At 61.2% G+C, this 21,084-nt stretch overlaps 1 protein-coding gene across 6 annotated transcripts; it reads left to right on the plus strand.

The window, feature by feature from the left end:
* The first annotated feature begins 229 nt into the window (after nucleotides 1-229).
* PPP1R12C (protein phosphatase 1 regulatory subunit 12C) lies at nucleotides 230-20,022 on the plus strand. 6 transcript variants are annotated; one of them, XM_058708583.1, is made up of 22 exons: nucleotides 230-649; nucleotides 4,495-4,625; nucleotides 4,719-4,837; nucleotides 10,074-10,233; nucleotides 13,270-13,414; nucleotides 13,510-13,584; nucleotides 14,832-14,905; nucleotides 14,981-15,108; nucleotides 15,421-15,494; nucleotides 15,751-15,909; nucleotides 15,992-16,059; nucleotides 16,667-16,801; nucleotides 17,047-17,137; nucleotides 17,830-17,904; nucleotides 17,983-18,043; nucleotides 18,204-18,289; nucleotides 18,391-18,431; nucleotides 18,515-18,602; nucleotides 18,763-18,867; nucleotides 19,036-19,086; nucleotides 19,207-19,289; nucleotides 19,379-20,022. In XM_058708583.1, the coding sequence occupies exons 1-21, from the start codon at nucleotides 329-331 to the stop codon at nucleotides 19,285-19,287; spliced, it is 2,268 nt and encodes a 755-aa protein (XP_058564566.1). In that variant the 5' UTR covers nucleotides 230-328; the 3' UTR covers nucleotides 19,288-19,289; nucleotides 19,379-20,022. The 6 variants fall into 6 exon arrangements, 3 of the variants coding, with proteins under 3 accessions (XP_058564566.1, XP_058564563.1, XP_058564564.1); XM_058708580.1 differs by having other exon boundaries at nucleotides 232-649; nucleotides 19,239-19,289; XM_058708581.1 differs by having other exon boundaries at nucleotides 232-649; nucleotides 18,207-18,289; nucleotides 19,239-19,289.
* Nucleotides 20,023-21,084: the final 1,062 nt, after the last annotated feature.

Genomic DNA, 21,084 nt, shown 5'->3' on the forward strand with positions numbered 1-21,084 from the left:
GCTTCCCGGCGCTCCCGGGACCCTCCCCTACATCAGCTGCCCGGGAGCTGCGGACTTCCCAGCGTGCCTCGGGGCTGAGCGAGGCCCGAAGGTTGCCATTAGCAACTTCGGCTCACGGACTCCATTTCCCAGCGCGCCCCGGGGCGGCGTGTGACGTCGACGCGCCGGGCGGGGGCAGGCAGATCCTCGGGCGGCTCTGGGCCAGCGGCAGTTCCCGGCGGCCCCCGGCGGGCGGGCGGCGGTGGCGGCGGTGGCGGCGGTGGCGTCGGCGGCTCGGGGCTAGGCGCTCGGCGGTCGCTCGCTCGCTTACCGGCGGGCGGGCGGCGCGATGTCGGGCGAGGACGGCCCGGGGGCGGGCCCCGGGGCAGCGGCGGCCGCGGCCCGCGAGCGGCGGCGGGAGCAGCTGCGGCAGTGGGGGGCGCGGGCGGGCGCCGAGCCGGGCCCCGGGGAGCGGCGCGCCCGCACCGTGCGCTTCGAGCGCGCCGCCGAGTTCCTGGCGGCCTGCGCGGGCGGCGACCTGGACGAGGCGCGCCTGATGTTGCGCGCCGCGGACCCCGGCCCCGGCGCCGAGCTCGACCCCGCCGCCCCGCCGCCCGCCCGCGCGGTGCTCGATTCCACCAACGCCGACGGCATCAGCGCCCTGCACCAGGTCAGCGCCCCCGGCCCCTCCCCGGACCTGGTCCGCCCAGGGTCCGAGCCTCCTCCAGCGTCCTCCGGGCCTTGAGTCACTCACGGTCGTCAGTCTCGGTGCGCGCCGTCCTGTGCTGCTGCCCTCTCCGACCCCCTGGCCCTTGCCACCCACCTGCAACTCCCTGTTTCCAGTCTTGAGCCTCTTCAACCGGCCCTGGTCTCTGCCGCCCTGCGCCGCCCTCAGTCTGGACCCGAGCCACTGCTGACGGCCTCGGTCTGGTCCATGCCACTGGTCCCGGTCGTTGTCACTTCGCGCTGCCTTCTCCCGACCCTGAGCACCCTTCAGTAGTCTCTGTGTCTCCTCTCCTGTGCCATCTAATGCTGCCACCTTTCCCGAGGCTGTGCACTTCTTCTAGCAATACTTCTACGTCCTCCAGCCCACTGTTTCCCCTTTCCAGGCAGGTGTCGCTTTCGCTGAGCAGCAAGCATCGTCCTGTGCAGGCACGCGCCTGCGCCTGTGGGGCTTCCTCCCCTGGCCCCTGGCCCGGACTACCTGTTTGGCTAGGGGCATATCTTCCGTGCTGCTGCTTTCCGATTAGTCCTTCTCGCCCTTAGGCAGTACCGTCTGTTGCTGTATAAGGATGCTCTTTCTTGGCTCAGGTTTTTCTAGGCTTTGTACCGCCTCGTTTCCTTGTCTGGGGCACCTCCTGCTGTCTCCACCCGCAGACCGTCTTCATTCTCTTTCTGGAGGCTGTGCCTCCTCTTTTCTCCACCGTAGGCCTTGTGTCAGGGACGTTTCTCCTTCTCCAGGCACCTTCTCTGCCTCCCGCCCCTTCCCTTGGCTGTGCCTGTAACCTTGCCCTTTTCCTGGGGGGCCTCAACGCACCTGCTTCTCTGTCCTTGGTCATCTTGCTCTCTCTGCCCGGATGCCTTCTCCTGGGCATCTGGCAGCTTCTCTCCTAGAGACTGTGTGATCTGTTTGGCTCTGGGTATGTCAGCTTCCCAAGGGTACTACAGCCCTGCTGGTCTCCGTCCATAACCTGGCCCCCATGCCTTTCCAGGACTCCCTGATTGTCTCCTCCAGTGTTTGTGTGTCCCAGAACCAGGACCATCTTATGCCGCAGGACCCTCTTTGGTTCTGGATGCATTTATCTATCCTCCCACAGTGGGACCACCAGGGATAGGACTGGCCACAGAAGAGCCACCACCCTCTGTCTCATCCCTGAGACCATCTCCCTCCTTGTCTCTTGATACTGGTCCAGTCTTCAGCCCTCTCCTCCCGCCAGAACCCATAGAGTTTGGTCATTGATGGAACCAGAAAAGACCCTGTGGAAAGCTTGACTGGGGAGGCAGGGGTGTTTGAAGAGGCCCACTTCTCAGGTCTCCCAGGAAGAGGAGAGGAGCAGTTCAGGAAAATCAGTATGGTCCTGGGTTCAAATCGCAGTTCCTTAGCACTGTTGCCTCAAGTTAGCGTCCTTTCTCTCTGTGCCTCAGTTTTCTCATCTGTACAACAGGGCTAGTAGTCAGTCCCTCCGTGGCAGGGCTCCGATGAAGGAGGGAGGTCAGATGTGTGGAAAACCCTTCAGGACGCAGCACAGGCATTCAGCTGGAGGGCTGCTGCCTGGTCTAACTGCTACCTGTCCTCTTTTTCTCTTCCCTGACCCCCAGGCCTGTCCCCTACAGAGTCCCTGGTGCTAGCGAGGATGCTTTCTACCACCCAGAGGAGGGGCCTGCTTCCCTGAGCCTTGTAAGGTGTCAGAGTACGGGGCAAGCCCAGGGGAGAGGGGCCTCAGGCTTCTGTTTCCCTTCCTCTGCCACCGTCCAGGCCTGGGCTCTCCTGGACTTTTCCTCAGGGGCTCTTGGCCCTGCTCTCCAGGCTGAGCCCCCTTCTTTGTCATCCCCCTAGGCCTTGCCTATCAGGCTGCCTTTTCAGGTGAAATCCCTTTCCCACTCAGGCAAGCCCTTGGTAAACCCACTTTCCGGGGCTTTGCAGGAAGCCTGAAGGATTAGGGCTTTGGAGGTTCAGAGAGGGGAAGTTCCTGCCTCAGGTCACATGGCCAGCAGGCGGGCGACCTGGGGTTTGGGTCAGGTCTGTTGTGGGGTGACCAATGCAGGGTGGTTTGCTCTAGACTGGCCTGGTTTTAGCAGTGAAAGTCCCAGGTCTCAGGCAGCCCCCGTCCCAAACAAACTGGGACAGTGGGTCACCTTGTCTGGGTGCGTCCTGGGGCTGTGGTTTCCTTTCTGAGTCCTCCCTGGAGTGGGTCCCCAGGCGACAGCCCCCTGCCCTTGTGTGTGCCCAGGAGTTCTCACACCCCGGCACCTACCTCAGGTGGGCTTGTTAGCCCCATGATAAAGCTGGTATATTCCCCCCACTCGTCAAAATTGCCTTGTGAATTAGCAGCTGGGTCTGGGGTCTGGCATAGGAGGGACTAGGAGCCACAGTTCTTAGATCTGAATAGGGAGGGTGGAAGCGGGGACTAAGTCTGGGTGGAGGGAGCGGCTTGGACTCCTGGTGGGGGGGGTTGCTGTTGTCTGGATTCCTGGATCCCTGGTGCCCAGGCCTCGGGCATCTTTCACATGGATTCCTGTGCCCGGCCAGGTCCTTGAAAGGGAAAGGCCCATCTCCCTCCTTGACCCCCCCCATCACCATGACAACCGGGTGGAAATAAACCAAGCCCAGTTCATCCCGTTCCCAGGGCACGTGTGCCCTCCCCCCCCACCCCCCTTCAGCCTGAGTTTCCATGACTTCATGCTCTTGGCCCTCACCACCTCCCCCCTTCTCCAGATGGACGGGTTTTGGAGAGGTGAGGGAGTTGGGGAGTTAATTTAGCCCAGGGACCCAGGAAGCCAGGCCCACCCCTTGCCTGGACCCTGCTCAGGTCCCAGCGCCCACCGGGGTTTTCATGTGCCCTGGGCTAAATCCCTTCTCTGTCCCCTTGCTGTCCCTATTCAGGCAAGGGCTGCTGTCTCCTTGAGATGGATTTCTTCCTCTGCAGTACAGAGCCTTGACAGCAGGAGGATTAGGGAAGGTCTTCCCAGGTGGAGATCCCTTGGCACAGTACCCCGTGCACAGCTTTGGGCCCCAGGGGCCAGGCCAGTCCCCTCAGGGTGGGAGTCAGGGCCATGGTCAGCATCCTGGGGAGCATCTGCTTGGCCTGAGGGAGGAGGGGGCTGGGGATCTGGTTCCTGGGCCTGAGGGAGGAGGGGCTGGGAGCCTGGATCCCTGGGTCTGAGGGAGGAGGGGGCTGGGGATCTGGTTCCTGGGCCTGAGGGAGGAGGGGCTGGGAGCCTGGATCCCTGGGTCTGAGGGAGGAGGGGGCTGGGGGCCTGGACTCCCGGTCTGAGGGAGGAGGGGGCTGGGGTCAATACTGCAGGGTCTGAGGGAGGAGGGGGCTGGGGGCCTGGCTTCTAGGGTCTAAGGGAAGAGGGCAGGGGGCTCAGAACTCCATGGTCTGAGGGAGGAGGTCTTCGTCACTGGAAGCCTTGTCCTGTTGGTGATGACTGGGGTACATGGTATCTAACATCCAGGACTTCCCACGCTGGAGAAAAGCCCCCTCCCTTTATCCAATTCGTACTTACAAGGATCTGGGTGTCCTGTTCTCATGGGCTTCCACTGAGCTCCAGATGCCCAGCTGACCTAACCTTTGGGAAGCCAAGAGGTCTTAAATAGCTGGGTAGCTGAATGGGCCTCCAGGAGCAGGGCTGGTGCCTTCTGGGGTCTGTCCCAGGGTCATCTGGTTTTTTCCCTTGAATGTCTGACTCCGTGCCCGGGGTCTGTCTCACGGCCCCTCGGGAGTCCTGCCTTGCTGGGCGTGCGGTGCCTGGGTGAGGTGAGGGCTGACAGCCGTGTCCCCTGCGCCCCAGGCCTGCATTGATGAGAACCTGGAGGTGGTGCGCTTCCTGGTGGAGCAGGGTGCCACGGTGAACCAGGCGGACAACGAGGGCTGGACGCCCCTGCATGTGGCCGCCTCCTGTGGTTACCTGGACATCGCCAGGTGAGGTGGCGGGGAGGGTAAGTGGGATCGCATGGGGACCGGAGCTCAGACCCCGCAGCCCTGACCTCCCCACCCCTCCACCACCACCCCCAGGTACCTCCTGAGCCACGGGGCTGACATTGCCGCCGTCAACAGCGATGGGGACTTGCCCCTGGACTTGGCCGAGTCGGACGCCATGGAGGGGCTGCTGAAGGCGGAGATTGCCTACCGAGGTGGGCGCCTGGGTGCTTCCTGCGGGCACGGGGAACAGACTGCTGGGGCTCGGAGGCCAGCCCTGCTTTTCCTAGGGTTCTCTGACCCTGTCTGCTTCGGGTTCCTTACCTGTGAGGTGGGCATGTGGGTCCCCGTCCTCGGATTGCTTGGAACATTGAATGATCGTGTAAAGTACGTGTGCCACCGCTGGGCACGGATAAGAGCCCAACCTGACGTTGACCCAGATTGTCATTTTACCCCAGGAGTGAGTGAGGAAATGAGGTGTTGGGGGGCTTGTCCAGGGGTCTCTCAGGTGAGATTGTCCTCTCAGAAGTGTTCCCTGAGGGGGACTGTTCTCCCCGTGTGCACAGTCACTGAACCGCAGGGTCCTTAACATGGGGCCCAGGACCCCCTGAAACTCTGTGTGTGGCCATGTTCATATTTCTAGGGAGAACGTATATTGCTTCTAGCAAGTTCTCAGAGGGGCTCATGTCCAAACGTACTCCCCAAAGCAGCCGCCTAGAACCAGCTGATGCGTGGGGTGTGCGAGGAAGGCTGTGGCCTGAGTGACCTGGAGGGCACGGGCCGTGGGGTGCTGGTCCGGGTTCAGCGAGGGAGCCGTCGAAAAGGTGTGGGCACAGGGCCTGGGGGTCTGGAGGCCCCGTGGCTGGTCCAGCGAGGCTGCTGAAGAGCAGGCCCTGGGGTGTGGAAGGTGACGCCCGGATCCCCGGGCTTGGCTTGGGCAGGCTGACTGCTGGTAAGGTCAGAGAGCCGCGTGCAGGTGGACGTCTGGGGTCACGGCAAACGTGGGGGGCGGGCACTAAGGCAGAGCTGAGCTGCTTCTCTCCTCTCTGACTTCTCACCCTGAAAAACTTCAGACGTGGACAAAGGTTGGGACAGCCTTAGGGGGCGGCCACGTGACCCTCCCTGAGCTTGGCCGGTGGTTTTAGCAGCTTTGTGGAGATGTGATTCGTAGCCCGTTCGGTTCTCTTCAAAAGCGTGCGGTCCGCTGGTTTCTTAGCGTTTCACAGTGTTGTGCCTGCTTCACCACATGGACTCAGAGGGCTTCGGTCACACCAAAGAAACCGGGAGCCCTCAACCGGCACCCCACTCCCACTCAGCCCTGAGACACCATTCATCCGCTTCCCGTCCCTACACATTTTGGAACGTTTTGTATAAATGGGGTCATACGGTATAGATTGGTTAGTTTTTAACGTTTTGGCCCATCTGCATTTGCCCTGCCTCCCCCCTCCCCCCACTATACATAAATAGCACTCTTCCCCCACCCCTTCCCTTCCTTTTCTTTCTCCCTCCCCAGCTGCCTCCCTCTCTGTTCCCAGCCATCTCAAGAACACGAAGCAGACACTGTAACCCTGGCCCTGACGTGGGAGCCTGTGTCTCCTAGAACAAGGACACAGGATGTCACGTTGTTACTCCTCTGTGGGCATCGGGACCTTGGCCTTGGTGCCGCACTGTTACCTGTGGCGCATTGCAGCCTCCCCTCTGCGCCTCCTGTGGTCCTGCCCTGCCCCTGGTCTCCCCTTGCCCTCCTCACCCTGCCTTCTGTACACAGCGCGTCCCCCGGCCTGGACCCGCCTGCCGCTTCTCCAGGAGAGTCAGGTCTGCATTCGTGGCAGGAACTTCTCAGTGCGTTGTTCGGGAGACAGGTGCAGTCTGTCTGCCTGCCCTGTTGCTGTTAGCCTTGAACTTCGCGGAGGGGCACTGGCCAGGTGGCTCTACCGTGGAGTCCGCCTCCCTTCGTGATTAAAAAGTCGTCTGTCGGGTGAGGCTTGGCGGGCCGCTTCTGTGGGAACCCGTTGCCGCCGGGCTCAGGGCCCAGCCCAAGAGGCGGTTTGTGCAGCATGTTTGAAGCGGCCGTTTCTCACAGTAGCACAGAGGTGGAAGCAGCCCGAGTGTCCACCAGCCGAGAAATGGATGAACAGCGTGTGGCATGTGCTACGATGGAATGCTATTATTCAGCCTTAAAAAGGCAAGAGGTTCGGACACGTGCTACAGTGTGAGTGAACCCTGAGGACAGTGCGCTCAGTGAGAGAGTCTGGCACAAAGTGTACAAACGCTGTGTGATTCTGACTCTATGAGGAACGGGACTAAAATGGTCAAGTCCGTAGAAGCAGAAGGTAGAGTGGTGGGCGCAGGGGCTGGGGAGGGGGAAGCGGGGCGATGCTGTTTGATGGGGACGGGGTTTCAGTTGTGCAAGATGAAGAGTGTTGTGGAGACAGATGGTGGAGGCCGCATGGCAACGTGAATATACTTAATGCCACAGAACTGCAGTTAAACGGGGTTAAGATGGTAAATTTGATGTGTATTTTTACCACAGTTTAAAACGAAAAGGCAATTAATGGGTCATGTAACTGAAGTCCAGGAATTGCACTGACTTCAGGCATGGTTTGATCCAGGGGCGCCAACTCGAAAATATCACTGTCCTGAACTCTGCATTGAGTTCATTCTTTTCTTTCTTTCTTTTTTTTTATTTGTATTTATTTTTGAGAGACAGAGTGTGAGTGGGGGAGGAGCAGAGAGGGAGACAGAATCCAAAGCAGGCGTCAGAGTCTCAGATGTCAGTACAGAGCCCTACGTGGGGTTCGAACCCCTTGAGCTATGAGGTCATGACCTGAGCCCCCCAGGTGCCCCTGCCCGGACTTCATTCTCAGGCAGATTCTCTCAACCGGGTATGAAGCGCCGCTGCTAACAGTGCTGGCTGATTCTTCGGCTGATCTAGGACTAGATTTCCTCAGCCACCTGAGCGCCACCCTCCGCCTGAGCCAGCCCTAGCTGGGGCGAGAAGGATGGGTGGTGAGGCCAGGCGATGTGGCCACCCATCCGCGCTGTAGAGCTGCCCCCAGCCCAGCTGCAGGACGGGCCGCAGGGACACAGAACTGGGCGGGAAGGGGGCATCTAGCCGTTCTGCTGCTAGGCCACCGGACGGGACGGAGGCACTCCCGCCCTCGGACAGGAATCTTCATGGGGGCGGGGGCGGTTGTTGGCAGCGGGAGAGGCTGGGGCCTCCAGCAGAGGAGGTTGGGTAAATCACTAATCTGTAAATGGGCTGGCAGCTTCTGTGAAGGACGAGACTTTGTGGGAGGTGCTGTCACGCTGCAGCCGGCCCAGGTGGGGGGGGGGGGGGCCCTGCGACCGCCCTCCCCAGCACAGCCAGGGGGCCCTGTGTCCGTGGTGGGCGTGGCCGCGTTCCAATAAAGCTTTATTCACAAACACAGGGGGCCTTCCGGAACAGGCAAAGCTTAATGACAGGAAGTAGACTGATGGTTGCCAGGGGCTGGGGAGGGAGGTACAGGGAATGCCTGCTTAATGGGTATGAGGTATTGTGTTTTACCATCAGTAGAACAAAAGGCAAAAACCAGACAGGTTTGCCAACCCTGATCGAGAGCTCCATCAACAAACGCAGATCTCAGCAAAAAGCAGAGTGCAGAAGGATGTGTGTGACCATGCCAGAGGACACTAGCGGTGGTTGGAAAAAGGTCAGCAAACCCCACCCTTCGCTGCCTAAGGAAGGCACACGCATCTGTAGTAGGATTGAAGGTGATTCCCTTTAAGGAAGTTGTGTGCGGCGGTGGGGGGAGGGTGTCCCTGAGTCCCCAGCACTGTCCCGGCCTCTCCGCCCAAGCTGGGCCCACCAGGTGGGCTCCGACCAGCCAAACATTCCTTGGACAGCTGCCAGACGACAGCCAGAGGTGATCCCGTTGGAGTTTAGTCGCGCGTTCCCCGGGTGCCAGCAGGTGGCGCAGACGCGCAGCCGGTTCCGGGCGGCTTGCCCTCTGGGACCCCCGGGGCCAGCTTAGGGCAGACATTCCCGTGTGTGTAGTGAGGGTGCGACAGGACGCAGCGTCACGAAAGCAAGATGAGATTGGTGGGGGGCACACGGGGGGTTTTTGCGGCCTCTGTCCTGTTTTAAGTTTTTAAGCCCAAGTGGTGGCGCCACGGGGGTCCTTTGCCCGTGCTGCCCAGCGGAAAGCCAGTGTAAGCCACAGGGTAATGGAAAATTTTTAAGTGGGTGCACTTAAAAGAGTAAAAAGAAGCAGGTGAAATTAACTTAGTAACGTATTTTACTTAACTGAGTGTGCCCAAGACATCATGTCAACGTTAATCACCATAAAGAAAACCATTCATGGGTTGCTGTGCGCTTTTGTATTTTAAGTTTATTAATTTTGAGGGAGAGAGAGTGCACTCACGTGGGGGAGGGGCAGAGAGAGAGGGGGAGAGAGAATCCAGGCAGGCTCCACTCTGTCAGCACAGAGCCCCAGCTGGGGCTCGGATTCACGAACCGTGAGATCATGACCTGAGCTGACATCAAGAGTTGGGTGTTCAGCCGACTGAGCCACCCAGGCACCCTGTGCTGCACACTTTTTCCCGCCCAAACATCGAAATCCAGCGTGTATTTGTGTTCATGACACGTTTCGGTTTGGAGCAGCTACAGTTCAGGTGCTCAGTAGCTGCATGTGGCCGACAGCTGTGGGGCAGGACGGCTCAGCTCCAAGCCAGCGCTTTGGTGTGAGAAATCTCACAGTTGGAACAGCAATAGACCCCAGTAAACTTTCCAGGAGAGAGATCGAACATTGGCTGGAAGAGACCCTTTCTGACTCCTGTCTCAGTAGGGGGCAGGCAACATACAGATTCTCGGTGATGGTCACCAGATACTAATACAGCCTCAGCAAGGCTGCCTGTTCTGATCCAAAATCCACTTACATACACGTGAAGTCCTAACTTGCCCTTTGCATCCCAAATGCAGAACAGCTTTGCAGGAAACTGAAAGATGTACAGAAACTGACCGACGAGGCCGCGTGCTTGGCTCTCTTCTGAGTGCTCTAGGTGACGGCACAGCTGTGAACAGGGATCCGCATCTGGCTAGGAAAGAGGCTGTTGCCCCAGTAATGCGGCCCCTTGGTCTGGTGGCCCTTTGCCTGGTTTATCCTACTCAGGGTGACAGAAAGGGTTCCGACAGAGTGTGGGAAGACGTGGGCTCAGGATTTTACTGGTGGTGCTAGGGAGGGTCTGATGTAATCAGGTGCTGGGTTTATACTTAAGAGTAACGATAAAGGTGATACTTAGGTTGAAATGGGAGAAGGGCCTGCGATCCCCGTTCTCCCAGCAGTGCCTCGGAGGCCCCGTTGGGAAGTCCGGGTCCCCTGAGTCCCGGAGGAGCATGTGGAACGAGGGGGACCCCGTGCCTCCTGGGGCTCCGGGTGTGAGTCCTACCACTGCCCCTTCTCGTCTTCCCAGGTGTGGACGTGGAGGCGGCCAAACGGGCCGAGGAGGAACTGCTTCTTCGTGACACGAGATGCTGGCTGAACGGGGGCGCGATGCCCGAGGCCCGGCACCCCCGCACGGGGGCCTCTGCCCTGCACGTGGCAGCCGCTAAGGGCTACATTGAAGTGATGAGGTGAGCGGGGCTGGTGTCCCCACTCTTCCCTGCTCTTTGTGCTGGGCTGATCTGTTCCTTCTCGCTGTCTTCCACCTTCCTGTGGGTTTTTTAATTTATGTATGTGGACAGAGTATTTGTCTCTAAATGCAGCCTTTGCCGTGTCCACGAGTCCCGATGTGTAGGCTTTTCGTTGTCCGTAAGTTTAAACATTGTCCGGCTTGTAATCTATCTTCTTTGGCCTCTGGATTATTTAGAAGGATGTCCTTAATTTCAGATGCGTGGGATTTTTCCAGTCATTGTTTCAATGCCCATTTCCTGCCTTGATGGCACTGTGGTCAGAGAATCCATATGCTTCCATCGGATTTTCGGAATTCTCTGAGGTTTGCTTTATACCCCGGTATGTGTCAGCTGGAAAAGAACCATGCTGTGAAGTACAGCATTCCATGTAGGTGATCAGATCACCTTTGTAGTCACGCTATTTCCGCCTCCTATGTTCTTAGTGGGTTTTTTTTCCTCTCTGCCTACTCTGTCAGTTACTGCGAGAGACATACTTTTTTTTTGTTTTTGTTGTTAAGATTTTATGTGTAAGTAATTTCTACACCCAACGCAAGGCTTGAATTTGCAACCCTGAGATCAAGAGTCACACGCTCCACTGAGTGGGCCAGCCGGGTGCCCCTGAAATTTCCTACAATGCTTGTGGATTTTGCCTGTTTATCCTTGTAGTGCCCGTGGTGTTTATTTCTGTATTTGAAGGCCAGGTTATCTAGCGCATATGTATTTTAAATCGCTACAGCATGTGTTCCCTTGCTGCCGTCCATGTTTGGCTGCCTCACCCTCTTATGTTGGGGTGGTTGGTTCCCATTCTCATCCTCAGATTCTCTCCTCCCTGAGTCCTCTCTCTTTGTGATTTATCCTTTATTTTCAGTCTGGAAATGGAGTAGAGATGAATCCCTCAGCTCTGCTCACCTCTGTGTTGGGTTTTTAGGCGGGTTTTCCAGTGAGGTGCTAGAGATGGCCCCTCGTGGCTCCAGGTTCATGACCTAGTTGCTTGCCTGCTGTGAAAGTAGAATGCCTCGTCCCCCATTCTCGTAGCAAAAGTCCTGGCCTGATGCTCACTGGGCCGCCTCGGGCACCTGCCCATCCCAGAGCTAATCCCAGTGGCAGGGGGCCTGGGATGTAAATGGTCAGGCCCAGTCATGTGCCCGGCCCTGTCCCCTTCTGCCCGTGGCTTCCCCCTCTGAGTCTCAGGTGGCTGCTTCGCCTCCTGCCGTTGCATCTGCATCCCACACGGCCCGGAGGAGGAGAGGACAAAAGGAGCAAATGTTGATTCCCCTTACTTTTACTTGATTATTTTTTAAAGTTTATTATTTTGAGAGAGAGGGAGAAAGAGAGAATCCCAAGCAGGCTCTGCACTGTTGAACTCACGGACTGTGAGGTCCTGACCTGGGCTGAAATCAAGAGGCAGACGCTTAACTGACTGAGCCACCCAGGCGCCCCTGTTGACTCCTTTTAAAAGAACAACCTCGAAGTGACCCGCACGCTGAACACTGATGTCCCATTTGCCAGACCACCTGGCGTTTCCTTGGCGTTTCCACCATCCCAGTTACTTGCCTGCCCGGGGCTCCCGCCAGGGAGCCCGGGAGATCCCTCGTGAGCCAGGTGACAGCGTGTGCAGCTGAGAGTTGGGCATGGTTACTAAGTGGGGGGAGAGTCGGGGTCTGGGGGCGGCTCACTGTCTGGCACAGGAACGAAGTGCTTTGGCCGCGGGAAGGCTCAGCGACTCCCATTTTATCACTGCCCTCAGGACGGCTGCGTTTGTAGGAGGATGTAACCAATGTTCCCCTCATCACCGACGAAGGGCAGGGTAGAGGCCCAGAGAGGTGGCGCTCGGCACTTACTTACCGAGCACCTGCCGAAAGCCAGGCCGTCTTTTAGGTCCGGGGCGGCTGGCACACGAGACATGTCTGGGCCCACGTGCAGCCCCCAGCCTAGCCGGGGAGGCAGACAAGTGACCAGGGCAGCAGACCACGTGACGTGGGCCTGAGTGCACACTGGTGACCGGGGAGGGGTGTGCCCATTCGTTGTAAGGTGCTGAGCAGTATCCCTGGGCTCTCGCCTGGAGGCCAGGAGCGCCCCGCCCCCCCCTCCCCCCAACTCAGGACGACCAAACATGTGCGGACATGGCCAGGTGCCCCCTGGGGTCAGCGTGGTCCCTAGTTGAGAACCGTGGGCCTAGAAAGGCATAAAGAGGGCGGTGGGAGGAGTGGGAGGGGGGCTGCATGAGCTCCGGCCTGGGGACCCCTGGGGACCGTGTGCAGGCGCCCAGGTGGCAGCAGCGAGTGAGCTCTGGCGAGTGAGCGACAAGGTCAGCAGGGCCCCACAGAGGCCCTTCTATTTGAAAAGTCTCATGAACTCTGTCCACCTCCCACCTCGTATTCGCTTGTTCCCATGGGCACGGAACCCGATGCCAGTCCTGCACAGGCAGGCTGTGTGCCGCCAGCTGCGCGTGCGGGACCCGCCTGGGCTTCTAACCCTGCCTGCCCCCCAGATCCTGTGCTCGTCCTCCAAGCCGGGGCTCCTCGGCCTCACTACTAGCGGGGTTTTGGACCACATCAGTCTTTGCCGTGGGGCCATCCTCTGGGCCGTAGGGTGTTAGGAACATCCCTGGCACCCACCCCTCAGCTGTGGCCTCCCGGACCGTCTCCAGACACTGCCAGATGTCGCCTGGCGGGCAGCATCGCCTTGGCTGAGGGCCGCCTCCCTGAGCTGGCGGGTTCCTAGAACGTCACTGCCCCAGGGCTGCCCCTTCTGGGGCCTCAGCCCTTTCACAGGCTCGGGGGCTGTGTGTCCCACACCCAGGGGTGACAGTCAAGAGAGTTGCTCGGTACAAGGGGCAGGGTTCCTGAAGCCACCCACTGGGCCGGGGGAGGGGCTCCACGAAGAGGCCCTCGCCACCTGCCTGTCCCGGCCGGGCCCCAGCACGGCCGGCCGACGACGGCAGCCTTGGGCAGAACCCGCATCTCGGTCCTTGACTCCGAGCCTCCCCGCACCCAGGCTGCTCCTTCAGGCCGGCTACGACCCAGAGCTCCGGGACGGGGACGGCTGGACCCCCCTGCACGCTGCGGCCCACTGGGGCGTGGAGGACGCCTGCCGCCTGCTGGCCGAGCACGGTGGGGGCATGGACTCGCTGACCCACGCGGTGAGGGCCGGGCTGCTCGAGGGCCGGTGGGGCTGAGGGGCGGGAGGCCCCCTCCCCTCCATCATCCTCTGCCCCTTCTCTTCCTCCGCCACCAGGGCCAACGTCCCTGCGACCTGGCTGACGAGGAGGTGCTGAGTCTGTTGGAGGAACTGGCCCGGAAGCAGGAGGATGTGAGTCTCGGGGGCTCCCTCCCTCCCATCGGCTCCCTGCTTCTCCAGTGCCCCCTGGCAGGGGACCTGCTCCTGCCCAGCTGGCGACAGTCAGAGTCAGGAAGAGGAGTCAGGAGGAAGCTGGGCCTCATCAGCCCCGGAATGCCGCCCAGCCAGCACCGGGCCAGGCCTTGTTGCTGGAAAAAGGCAGAGTGAAGGGCTGGACGGCATGGGCTCTGGGCTCTGAATCCCGGCTCTGGCATGCGTTTGCTCTGTGAGCTCGGGCTGGTCACTTAACCTCTCTGGGCCTCAGTTTCCTCACCTGTAATGTGGGGATAACGGCGTGTGCACCTTTATGAGGAGTCACGTGGAGTATCTGTTATGCTATGGGGAGTTACTGCACGAGAACGTTTGGAACCCTGCTTGGCGGACTGTAAACCGACTGGGAACAAGAAGCATCTCCTGAGGCCTCCTGGGGGCCGGGCACTCTGCCTGGAGCTTCCAGTGAGTGGGGGGGGGGGGGGGGGGGGAGGGGAGATGGACACAGATCCCTCTGTTTAAAGGTCGGTCGTGGTGACGTTGAGAGGAAAGGTCATGGTTCTGGCTTGGCGGACAGCTTCTCAGACCCAGGGCATGCGCTCGGGTTTGAGGGCACAGCACGTGCAAAGGCTAGGGGGTGGGAAAATGGGTGGGGCCTGGAGGGGAGTGTGAGGCAGGGAGGCTTTGGGCGGGGGGGGGGGGGGGCCCACCTGAAGGGCCTTGAACGCTGGGCTGAGGAGCAGTGTGAGGGTGAGGGTAGTGGGGCTGCCGTGGGTTTCGTGGAGGGTGAGGCAGGGTCAGCCCTCGGCGAGGAGGGAGCACAGGTATGGGTGCGCTCTCAGCCTGCGGCGGGGGAAGGGGGCCCTACCGCTCAGGAGGGGCGGGAATGACGGGCTCGCCTGGTGGAGGAACCTCTGTGCCAAGGCTGGGCGGGCCGCCCTAGGGAGGTGGCAGGGATGACAGTGTCCCCGGTGAGCGGGGCACCCTGGGAGGGGAGGACACCGGAGCGGGGAGGCCGGGAGGCAGCCGTGAGGAGGACCCAGACGCCACACAGCCATGTGCAGGGGCCCGCAGATCCCCCGTGTCCGCTGGGAGTGGGCCTCCCCGTAGGCGGCGCCTCCTCCACCCAGACCTGCACAGCCGTCCGTGCCGGCCCTGGACATGGGGGCCGCGGGCCGCGTGGGGCCCTCCCAGCAGCCTCCTTCGTCCCCTCCTTTGTCCCCTTGCAGCTGCGGAACCAAAAGGAAGCTTCTCAGAGCAGAAGCCAGGAGCCCCAGGTGCCTTCCAGCGGCAAACACCGAAGGTAGTGGACAGGTGCCTGGGTGGGCAGGTGGAGGGTCCCAGGGACTGGAACCCCATGCCCTCCCCTTCCCACCAGGAGCTCCGTGTGTCGTCTGAGCAGCCGAGAGAAGATTTCTCTCCAAGATCTGTCCAAGGAACGCCGGCCTGGGGGGGCAGGGGGACCCCCCATACATGACGAGGATGAGGGAGAAGAAGGCCCCACAGGTGCGGGACAGGGTCTGGGTTTCTGGATCTATGAAGGAGGGGCGGGGGGGTCTGGACTCCTGGGTCTAAGGGAGGTAGGGGCTGGGGGGCAGGACTCCTGGGTCTGAGGGAGGAAGGGGCTGGAGTTCAGGATCCTGGGTCTGAGGGAGGAGGCGCTGAGGGCCAGGACTCCTGGGTCTGAAGGAGGAGGGGGCTAGGGGCCTGATTCCTGGGACTGATGGAAGAGGGGGCTGGGAGTCTGGACTCCTGGGTCTGAGGGAGGAGGGGCTGGTTCTGAGAGGCACCTGGCGTCTCCGTTTTCCCGCACCATAGAGCCACCCTCCACAGAATCCAGAACTCTCAACGGAGTGTCTTCTCCACCACCCGCTAGCCCTCAGAGCCCCATGGTGAGTTTGGATGCTCTAGAGGTCATACTGTTTGGGGAGGGAGGGGAGAGATGTCATGAATCTGTAGACCTCTTTTCAGGGTATGTAAGGTGAAGATAACAGTTTGCAGAATCTTCCAGAACAACTGATTGCTTTTTTTCTGGCTGCATCTGCCCAGGGGGCTGATGGGAATAGTGGTTTGTTGTGGTCCTTCTGGGGGCAACACTGGAAGTGGCCGAGAAGGATCCTTTCTCCCTGAGACCGTTCTCTTCTCCAGCCCCCAGAAGAGGCCCCCTTCTCCAGGCGCTTTGGCCTCCAGAAGACGGGAAGCTCTGGTGCCCTGGGTCCCACAGACAGGCGGGGGGCCGAGGGCACCCCTGGGGCTGGGTTGCAGCGCTCAGCCTCGTCCTCTCGGCTGGAAGGGACCTCCCCGCAGGTGAGTGGGGTGAGGGGCGGGGGCCGGGGCCAGGCCCGCCTCGGTGAAGAGAATGTCCTCCTCTGGTCTTCTCTTCCCACAGGCTGAGGAGCCCCGCCTCGCCAGAGTTACGCCCACCCCCTCCCGTAAGGTGCCGGAGCCCTGTGCCCTGTGAGTGCCAGCCAGGAGCCTGGGCCTTTCCGGGTGGGAGGCAGGTCGGGTCCCAACCTTGTGAGCTTGATCCCGAGCAAGTGCTTTTGCCCTCTGGGGTCTCTGCCCCGACCGCTCTTTGCCTCAGTTTTCCTCGTGGTGCGTCAAATAAAAGCTCACAGCTAAGCTTCCACGGTCGCGGTGGCCTCCTGTTGCCTCTGTCCCCACCTCCCACCCTGTCCCTTTTGACACAGTCACACTGCTGCCCCAGGGCCTTTGCTCTGCACCACCCCCACCCCGGCTTGCTTCCTCCCTTCCCCGGGTCTGTGTATGAGTGTCACCTTGTCTGTGAGGCCCGCTCGGACCTCGTGCCCATGCTGCCGCAGTGTCCAGACACGCACACCCTCCCACCTGCTGTCAGGCTCGCGCTTTCCTCCCAAGCACTTTAGCCTTCTGGCCCGTTCTGTGATGGGCTCCTCTCGCGCTTGTTGGTTCTGCGTCTCTGCCGCACACATTTGACTCACTTGGGGCAGAGATCATTCTTTTTGTTGCTCAGTGTGGCATATCCAGCACCTGCCACGTAACTTGAGCTTGAGTAACGATATTTGCTGAATGAATGACTTCGCAGGTCTGAGATCTCCAGGCGTCCTCCCTCGGATGACCCCACTCCTCCCTCCAGAATTCCGGGGCCCGAATCCCCAGTGAAGCCAAATGTCCCTGCGGCCCCCACGGCGCCCCCAGCCGACTCCCGGGACCGGCGGAGGTAAAGAGGCTGGTGGGGGGAAGGCGGGGGTGGGGGGAAGGAAGCCTCTTTCTCTCCAGCAGGGAGACATTGCGTTGCCCAGGAGGCCCCAGGGCCTCGGGCAGCGCTCCCAAGGGGGAGGTTGTCCCAGGGTCTGCTGGGAGTTGATGTTCTCTGGCAGAACTTCCCTTCCCTGAACAGTGTTAGCCGTGGGACGGGAACAGGACCCAAAGGAACCCTTACTGAGGTTGGGACCGTTCACTCAGGTCCTACCAGATGCCTGTGCGGGATGAGGAGTCTGAATCTCAGCGGAAGGCTCGCTCTCGGCTCATGCGTCAGTCTCGGAGATCCACACAGGTGTGGGGGTGGGCGGGGGGGGGCTGGGCTCCTCCGGGTCTGAGGGAGGGGGGCTGGGGGACTGGGCTCCTCCAGGTCTGAGGGAGGAGGGGCTGGGGGCAGGACATCTGGGTCTGAGGGAGGAGGTCCTGGGGGCCAGAACTCCTGAGTCTGAGGGAGGAAGGGCTGGGGGGCAGGACTCCTGGGTCTGAGGGAGGAGGGGGCTGGGGGACTGGGCTCCTCCAGGTCTGAGGGAGGAGGGGCTGGGAACAGGACTTCTGGGTCTGAGGGAGGAGGGGGCTGGAGGCCTGGACTCCTGGGTCTGAGGGAAGAGGGGCTGGAGGCCTGGACTCCTGGGTCTGAGGGAGGAGGGGCTGGGGGCCAGAACTCCTGGGTCTGAGGGAGGAGGGGCTGGGGGCCAGAGAACTCCTGGGTCTGAGGGAGGAGGGGCTGGGGGGCAGGACTCCTGGGTCTGAGGGAGGAGGGGGCTGGGGAACTGGGCTCCTCCAGGTCTGAGGGAGGAGGGGCTGGGGGCAGGACTTCTGGGTCTGAGGGAGGAGGGGGCTGGGGGTCTGGACTCCTGGGTCTGAGGGAGGAGGGCCTGGGGGCCAGAACTCCTGGGTCTGAGGGAGGAAGGGCTGGGGGCCTACACTTGCATCCTGGGTGGCCTGGGCCCTGACCTCTGGGACCCGTGACCACTCTCCCTCTCCCAGGGTGTGACTCTCACTGACCTGAAGGAAGCAGAGAAGGCAGCAGGGAAGACCCCAGAGCCAGAGAAATCGTGCCTGGTGAGAGGGGTCAGGTGACCAGGTGGTGGGTGTTCCAAGATGCCCTTGCCCTCTGACCTCCCTGCCCTTCTCGGACAGGACCCCTCTCGGAGGCCCCGAGTCCCGGGGGTGGAGAACTCTGATGGCCCTGCCTTGAGAGGTGAGGTCTGGTTTCTGGGAGGTTGACCTCCTGCCCCCTGGCCTCCCCATCTCTCCCGCTGCAGTCTGTTTTCCCGAGGGGTCCGGGCCTAGGGACCCTGACACCGCAGAGGGGGGCTGCTCCCCAGGTTTCTGGGCTGATTCCTGCCCCTCCCCCCCAGCAGAGGCGCCTGACGGGCAGGGTCAGGGACCACAGGCCGCCAGGGAGCACCGCAAAGTCGGCAAAGAGTGGAGGGGGCCTGCGGAGGTGAGGGGCGGGGCGAGCTGGGCTACGGGTGGGCCTTGGAGGCAGGGTGGTGCGCCAGACTCCCTTCCCGGCATCAGGCTGAACCCCACCTCCGCCCGCAGGGGGAGGAGGCGGAGCCGGCCGACCGCAGCCCAGAGTCCAGGTACAGGGTGGGCAGGGAAGGGTCTGGGCTCCTCTGTAGGGCCACAGGGAGCCTCTCTGACGCCCTGCCTGCCTCCACCCCAGCACTTCCGAGGGCGGCCCTTCACCTCGCAGTCAGCGGCAGCGTGACTCCCAGCCAGAATCAGACGAGCCCGATGGAGGCTTCAGGAAGGTTTGCAACACCACCCACCCTCGATCTGCCCCCGTGGTCAGCCTTTATCCACCCGCCCTGCAGCTCTCTATCTGTGGTTCTGCTTGTGTATCCCTGCTCTCCACCCTTCCCCACGTGGGCCGGCAGGACTGACCCGCGCTCCCTGTCCGGTTCCCCCCAGCTGTACGCAGAGCTGCGCAGCGAGAACGAGCGGCTTCGCGAGGCCCTGACCGAGACCACGCTCCGCCTGGCACAGCTCAAGGTGGAGTTGGAGCGCGCCACGCAGGTGAGATGCCCCGACCTGGGAGCCGGGTCGCAGTGGCCCGGATGGGCCTGCTCCGGGCGGGGGTGCCGGCTAGGAGGCTGGACCGCCGCCCCCTTCCCAGGCTGGGGTCCCAGTCCTGGTCTTTGTGGCTTGGCCACTTCTCTGAGCCTTGGGCTCTCTTGTCCCCAGAGGCAGGAGCGCTTTGCAGAGAGGCCCGCCCTCCTGGAGCTGGAGAGATTCGTGAGTAGGGGCAGCTGGGGTGGGGCCGTGTGGGTGTCCCGTGTGGGTCTGAAGAGGGGCCTCTGCCCTCTCCCCACCCTTCTCAGCCCTACTTGACCCCTAGCCCTCCCCCGCCCCCAGGCCCTGGGCCTCACCCCTCCTGTTTATGCCAGGAGCGCAGGGCCCTGGAGAGGAAGGCGGCCGAGCTGGAGGAGGAGCTGAAGGTGAGCCTAAGGGGGCGCCGTGGACGGGTTCTAGGCAGACCCCGGGTGACCCGGGGCCACCCAGCTGACCTCCCTATCCCATCCCCCAGGCCCTGTCCGACCTCCGGGCTGACAACCAGAGGCTCAAGGATGAGAACGCAGCCCTGATCCGCGTCATCAGCAAACTTTCTAAGTGACTCTGGCGGAGGACCTTTCCCCGTACCCATATTTATACAGCTGCTTCTGCCACACGCACCCCTTCCCCTGTGTGAGCACGAGTGACAGGGCTCCCAGGGGCTCTCTGAGAAGCCATAGCCTCCCTTCGGGGCCTCCGGACTGGGAGGGGAGCAGAATCCCCAGGAGCCGAGGGGGGGGGGGGGCACCCGAGGCCAGGATGGAGGTCAGAGGCCGAGCCAGGTAGGGGGACGTGGTTGAGGGGGGCCCGGGACCGGAGGTGGGACCACGGAGGAACCGCGGACCAGGAAGTGCCAGGACCGGAGTGGCCACCCGGAGGTCCCCCCTCACGTGTGATGCCACCCCAGTCACCCCTCCCGCTCCTGAACAGGGATCCGAGAATGTGCCAAGAGTCCCGCCAGCCTGGGCCAGGGGGGCCTCTGTATAGGGCCCGTGTGCAATAGGGAGGGATCTCTATTTTTTGCTGCCCCCGCCCCGCCCACTGTCAGGGGCAGGGGGAGAAGATATTTTCGAGACAAAGCACAGGCACCACAAATAAAAGTCGTGAAGTTGCCACTCAGCGACTGTGTCCCCGGCTCGAGGTGGGGCACCACTTCTGTGTTCCTCCCTTGTCAGTGGCCAGACCACAGGATCATGAGCGATGGGTCGGTGAGTGCTCACTGGCTGGGAAGGGGTTCCGGGAGGGGCCGGCTGGGGCAGTGGCCCCACACCAGGGCTGACCTGGTCACGAGGGAGCCTGGGAGCTTGGGTCTTACCAGCCGTGTCTTTGAAACAAATTTGAATTGCCGACATTTAAAATTGGGGGTAATTCATGAGAAGGAAAACCTACGGTTTTGACTTTTCTGGAGAAATAGAAATGTGATAGTATGAACTTTTCAGCCCTGCATGGTAACAGGTGGCCAGTGCTGAGTAGGAGGATGGGGCATTGTCATTCTTTCCGGGCCCTGTCCTACCTGTTGGTGATACAGTAGTGAATGAAATGGGAAAGACCAGGTACAGTTGAGGAGGTGAGGCACGAGGCAGGCAACAATGGAAGTATCCCAGGCGGTGGTGCTATGGAGAAGCAGGGGAAGGGCATAGGGAGGCAGGGGTGTGTGCACAGGGGAACATCCACGGGTGTCTTCTGTGCAGGCCCCATCGAAAAGCTGGCACAGGAAGATACCTGAAGGCGTCAAGGAGTGAGCCATGTAGGCATTTAAAGGAAGAGTTTTCTGGATGAAGAGGGCAGCAGGTACAAAGTCTGTGGGGTGCAGGTGTGGTTAGAGATAGTAGGGCCTGAGGTTGGAACCGTAACGGCCAGCCCTGGGAAGGACTTGAACGGAGGTGGGACCTAGGTCTTAACGGGTCCCTTTGGCAGCTGCGTTGACAACAGTCTGGGGGAGGGCAGTGAGGGACAGAAGGAGGGAGACCAGCTTATGGGGTGCTGCCGTAAGTGCTGGAAGGGAGGGTGGCTAGAGCTGGTGAGCCACAGTGGGACTGTGGGAGTGGCGGAGGCGACGGCAGCCTGCACGTCCTGACAGGTTGGCTGGTGTTGGGATAGGGCTCAGGCCTGCCTTGCTCCTGACAAGGGGTTGTGTGGCCCTGGCTGGCAGGCTGTGGGTGCTGTGGGAATGTGGGGCAC

The sequence above is a fragment of the Neofelis nebulosa genome, chromosome 17 (assembly GCF_028018385.1).
Source record: "Neofelis nebulosa isolate mNeoNeb1 chromosome 17, mNeoNeb1.pri, whole genome shotgun sequence".
In the NCBI taxonomy this organism is placed as follows: domain Eukaryota; kingdom Metazoa; phylum Chordata; class Mammalia; order Carnivora; family Felidae; genus Neofelis; species Neofelis nebulosa.

Bases quoted from the DNA above. Each gene is read 5' to 3' on its own strand.
- PPP1R12C (XM_058708580.1), top strand. From the start codon at position 329: ATGTCGGGCGAGGACGGCCCGGGGGCGGGCCCCGGGGCAGCGGCGGCC. The intron at 15,109-15,420 runs GTGCGGGACAGG...CCCGCACCATAG, and splicing joins GGGAGAAGAAGGCCCCACAG to AGCCACCCTCCACAGAATCC. The intron at 18,603-18,762 runs GTTTGCAACACC...GGTTCCCCCCAG, and splicing joins CCGATGGAGGCTTCAGGAAG to CTGTACGCAGAGCTGCGCAG.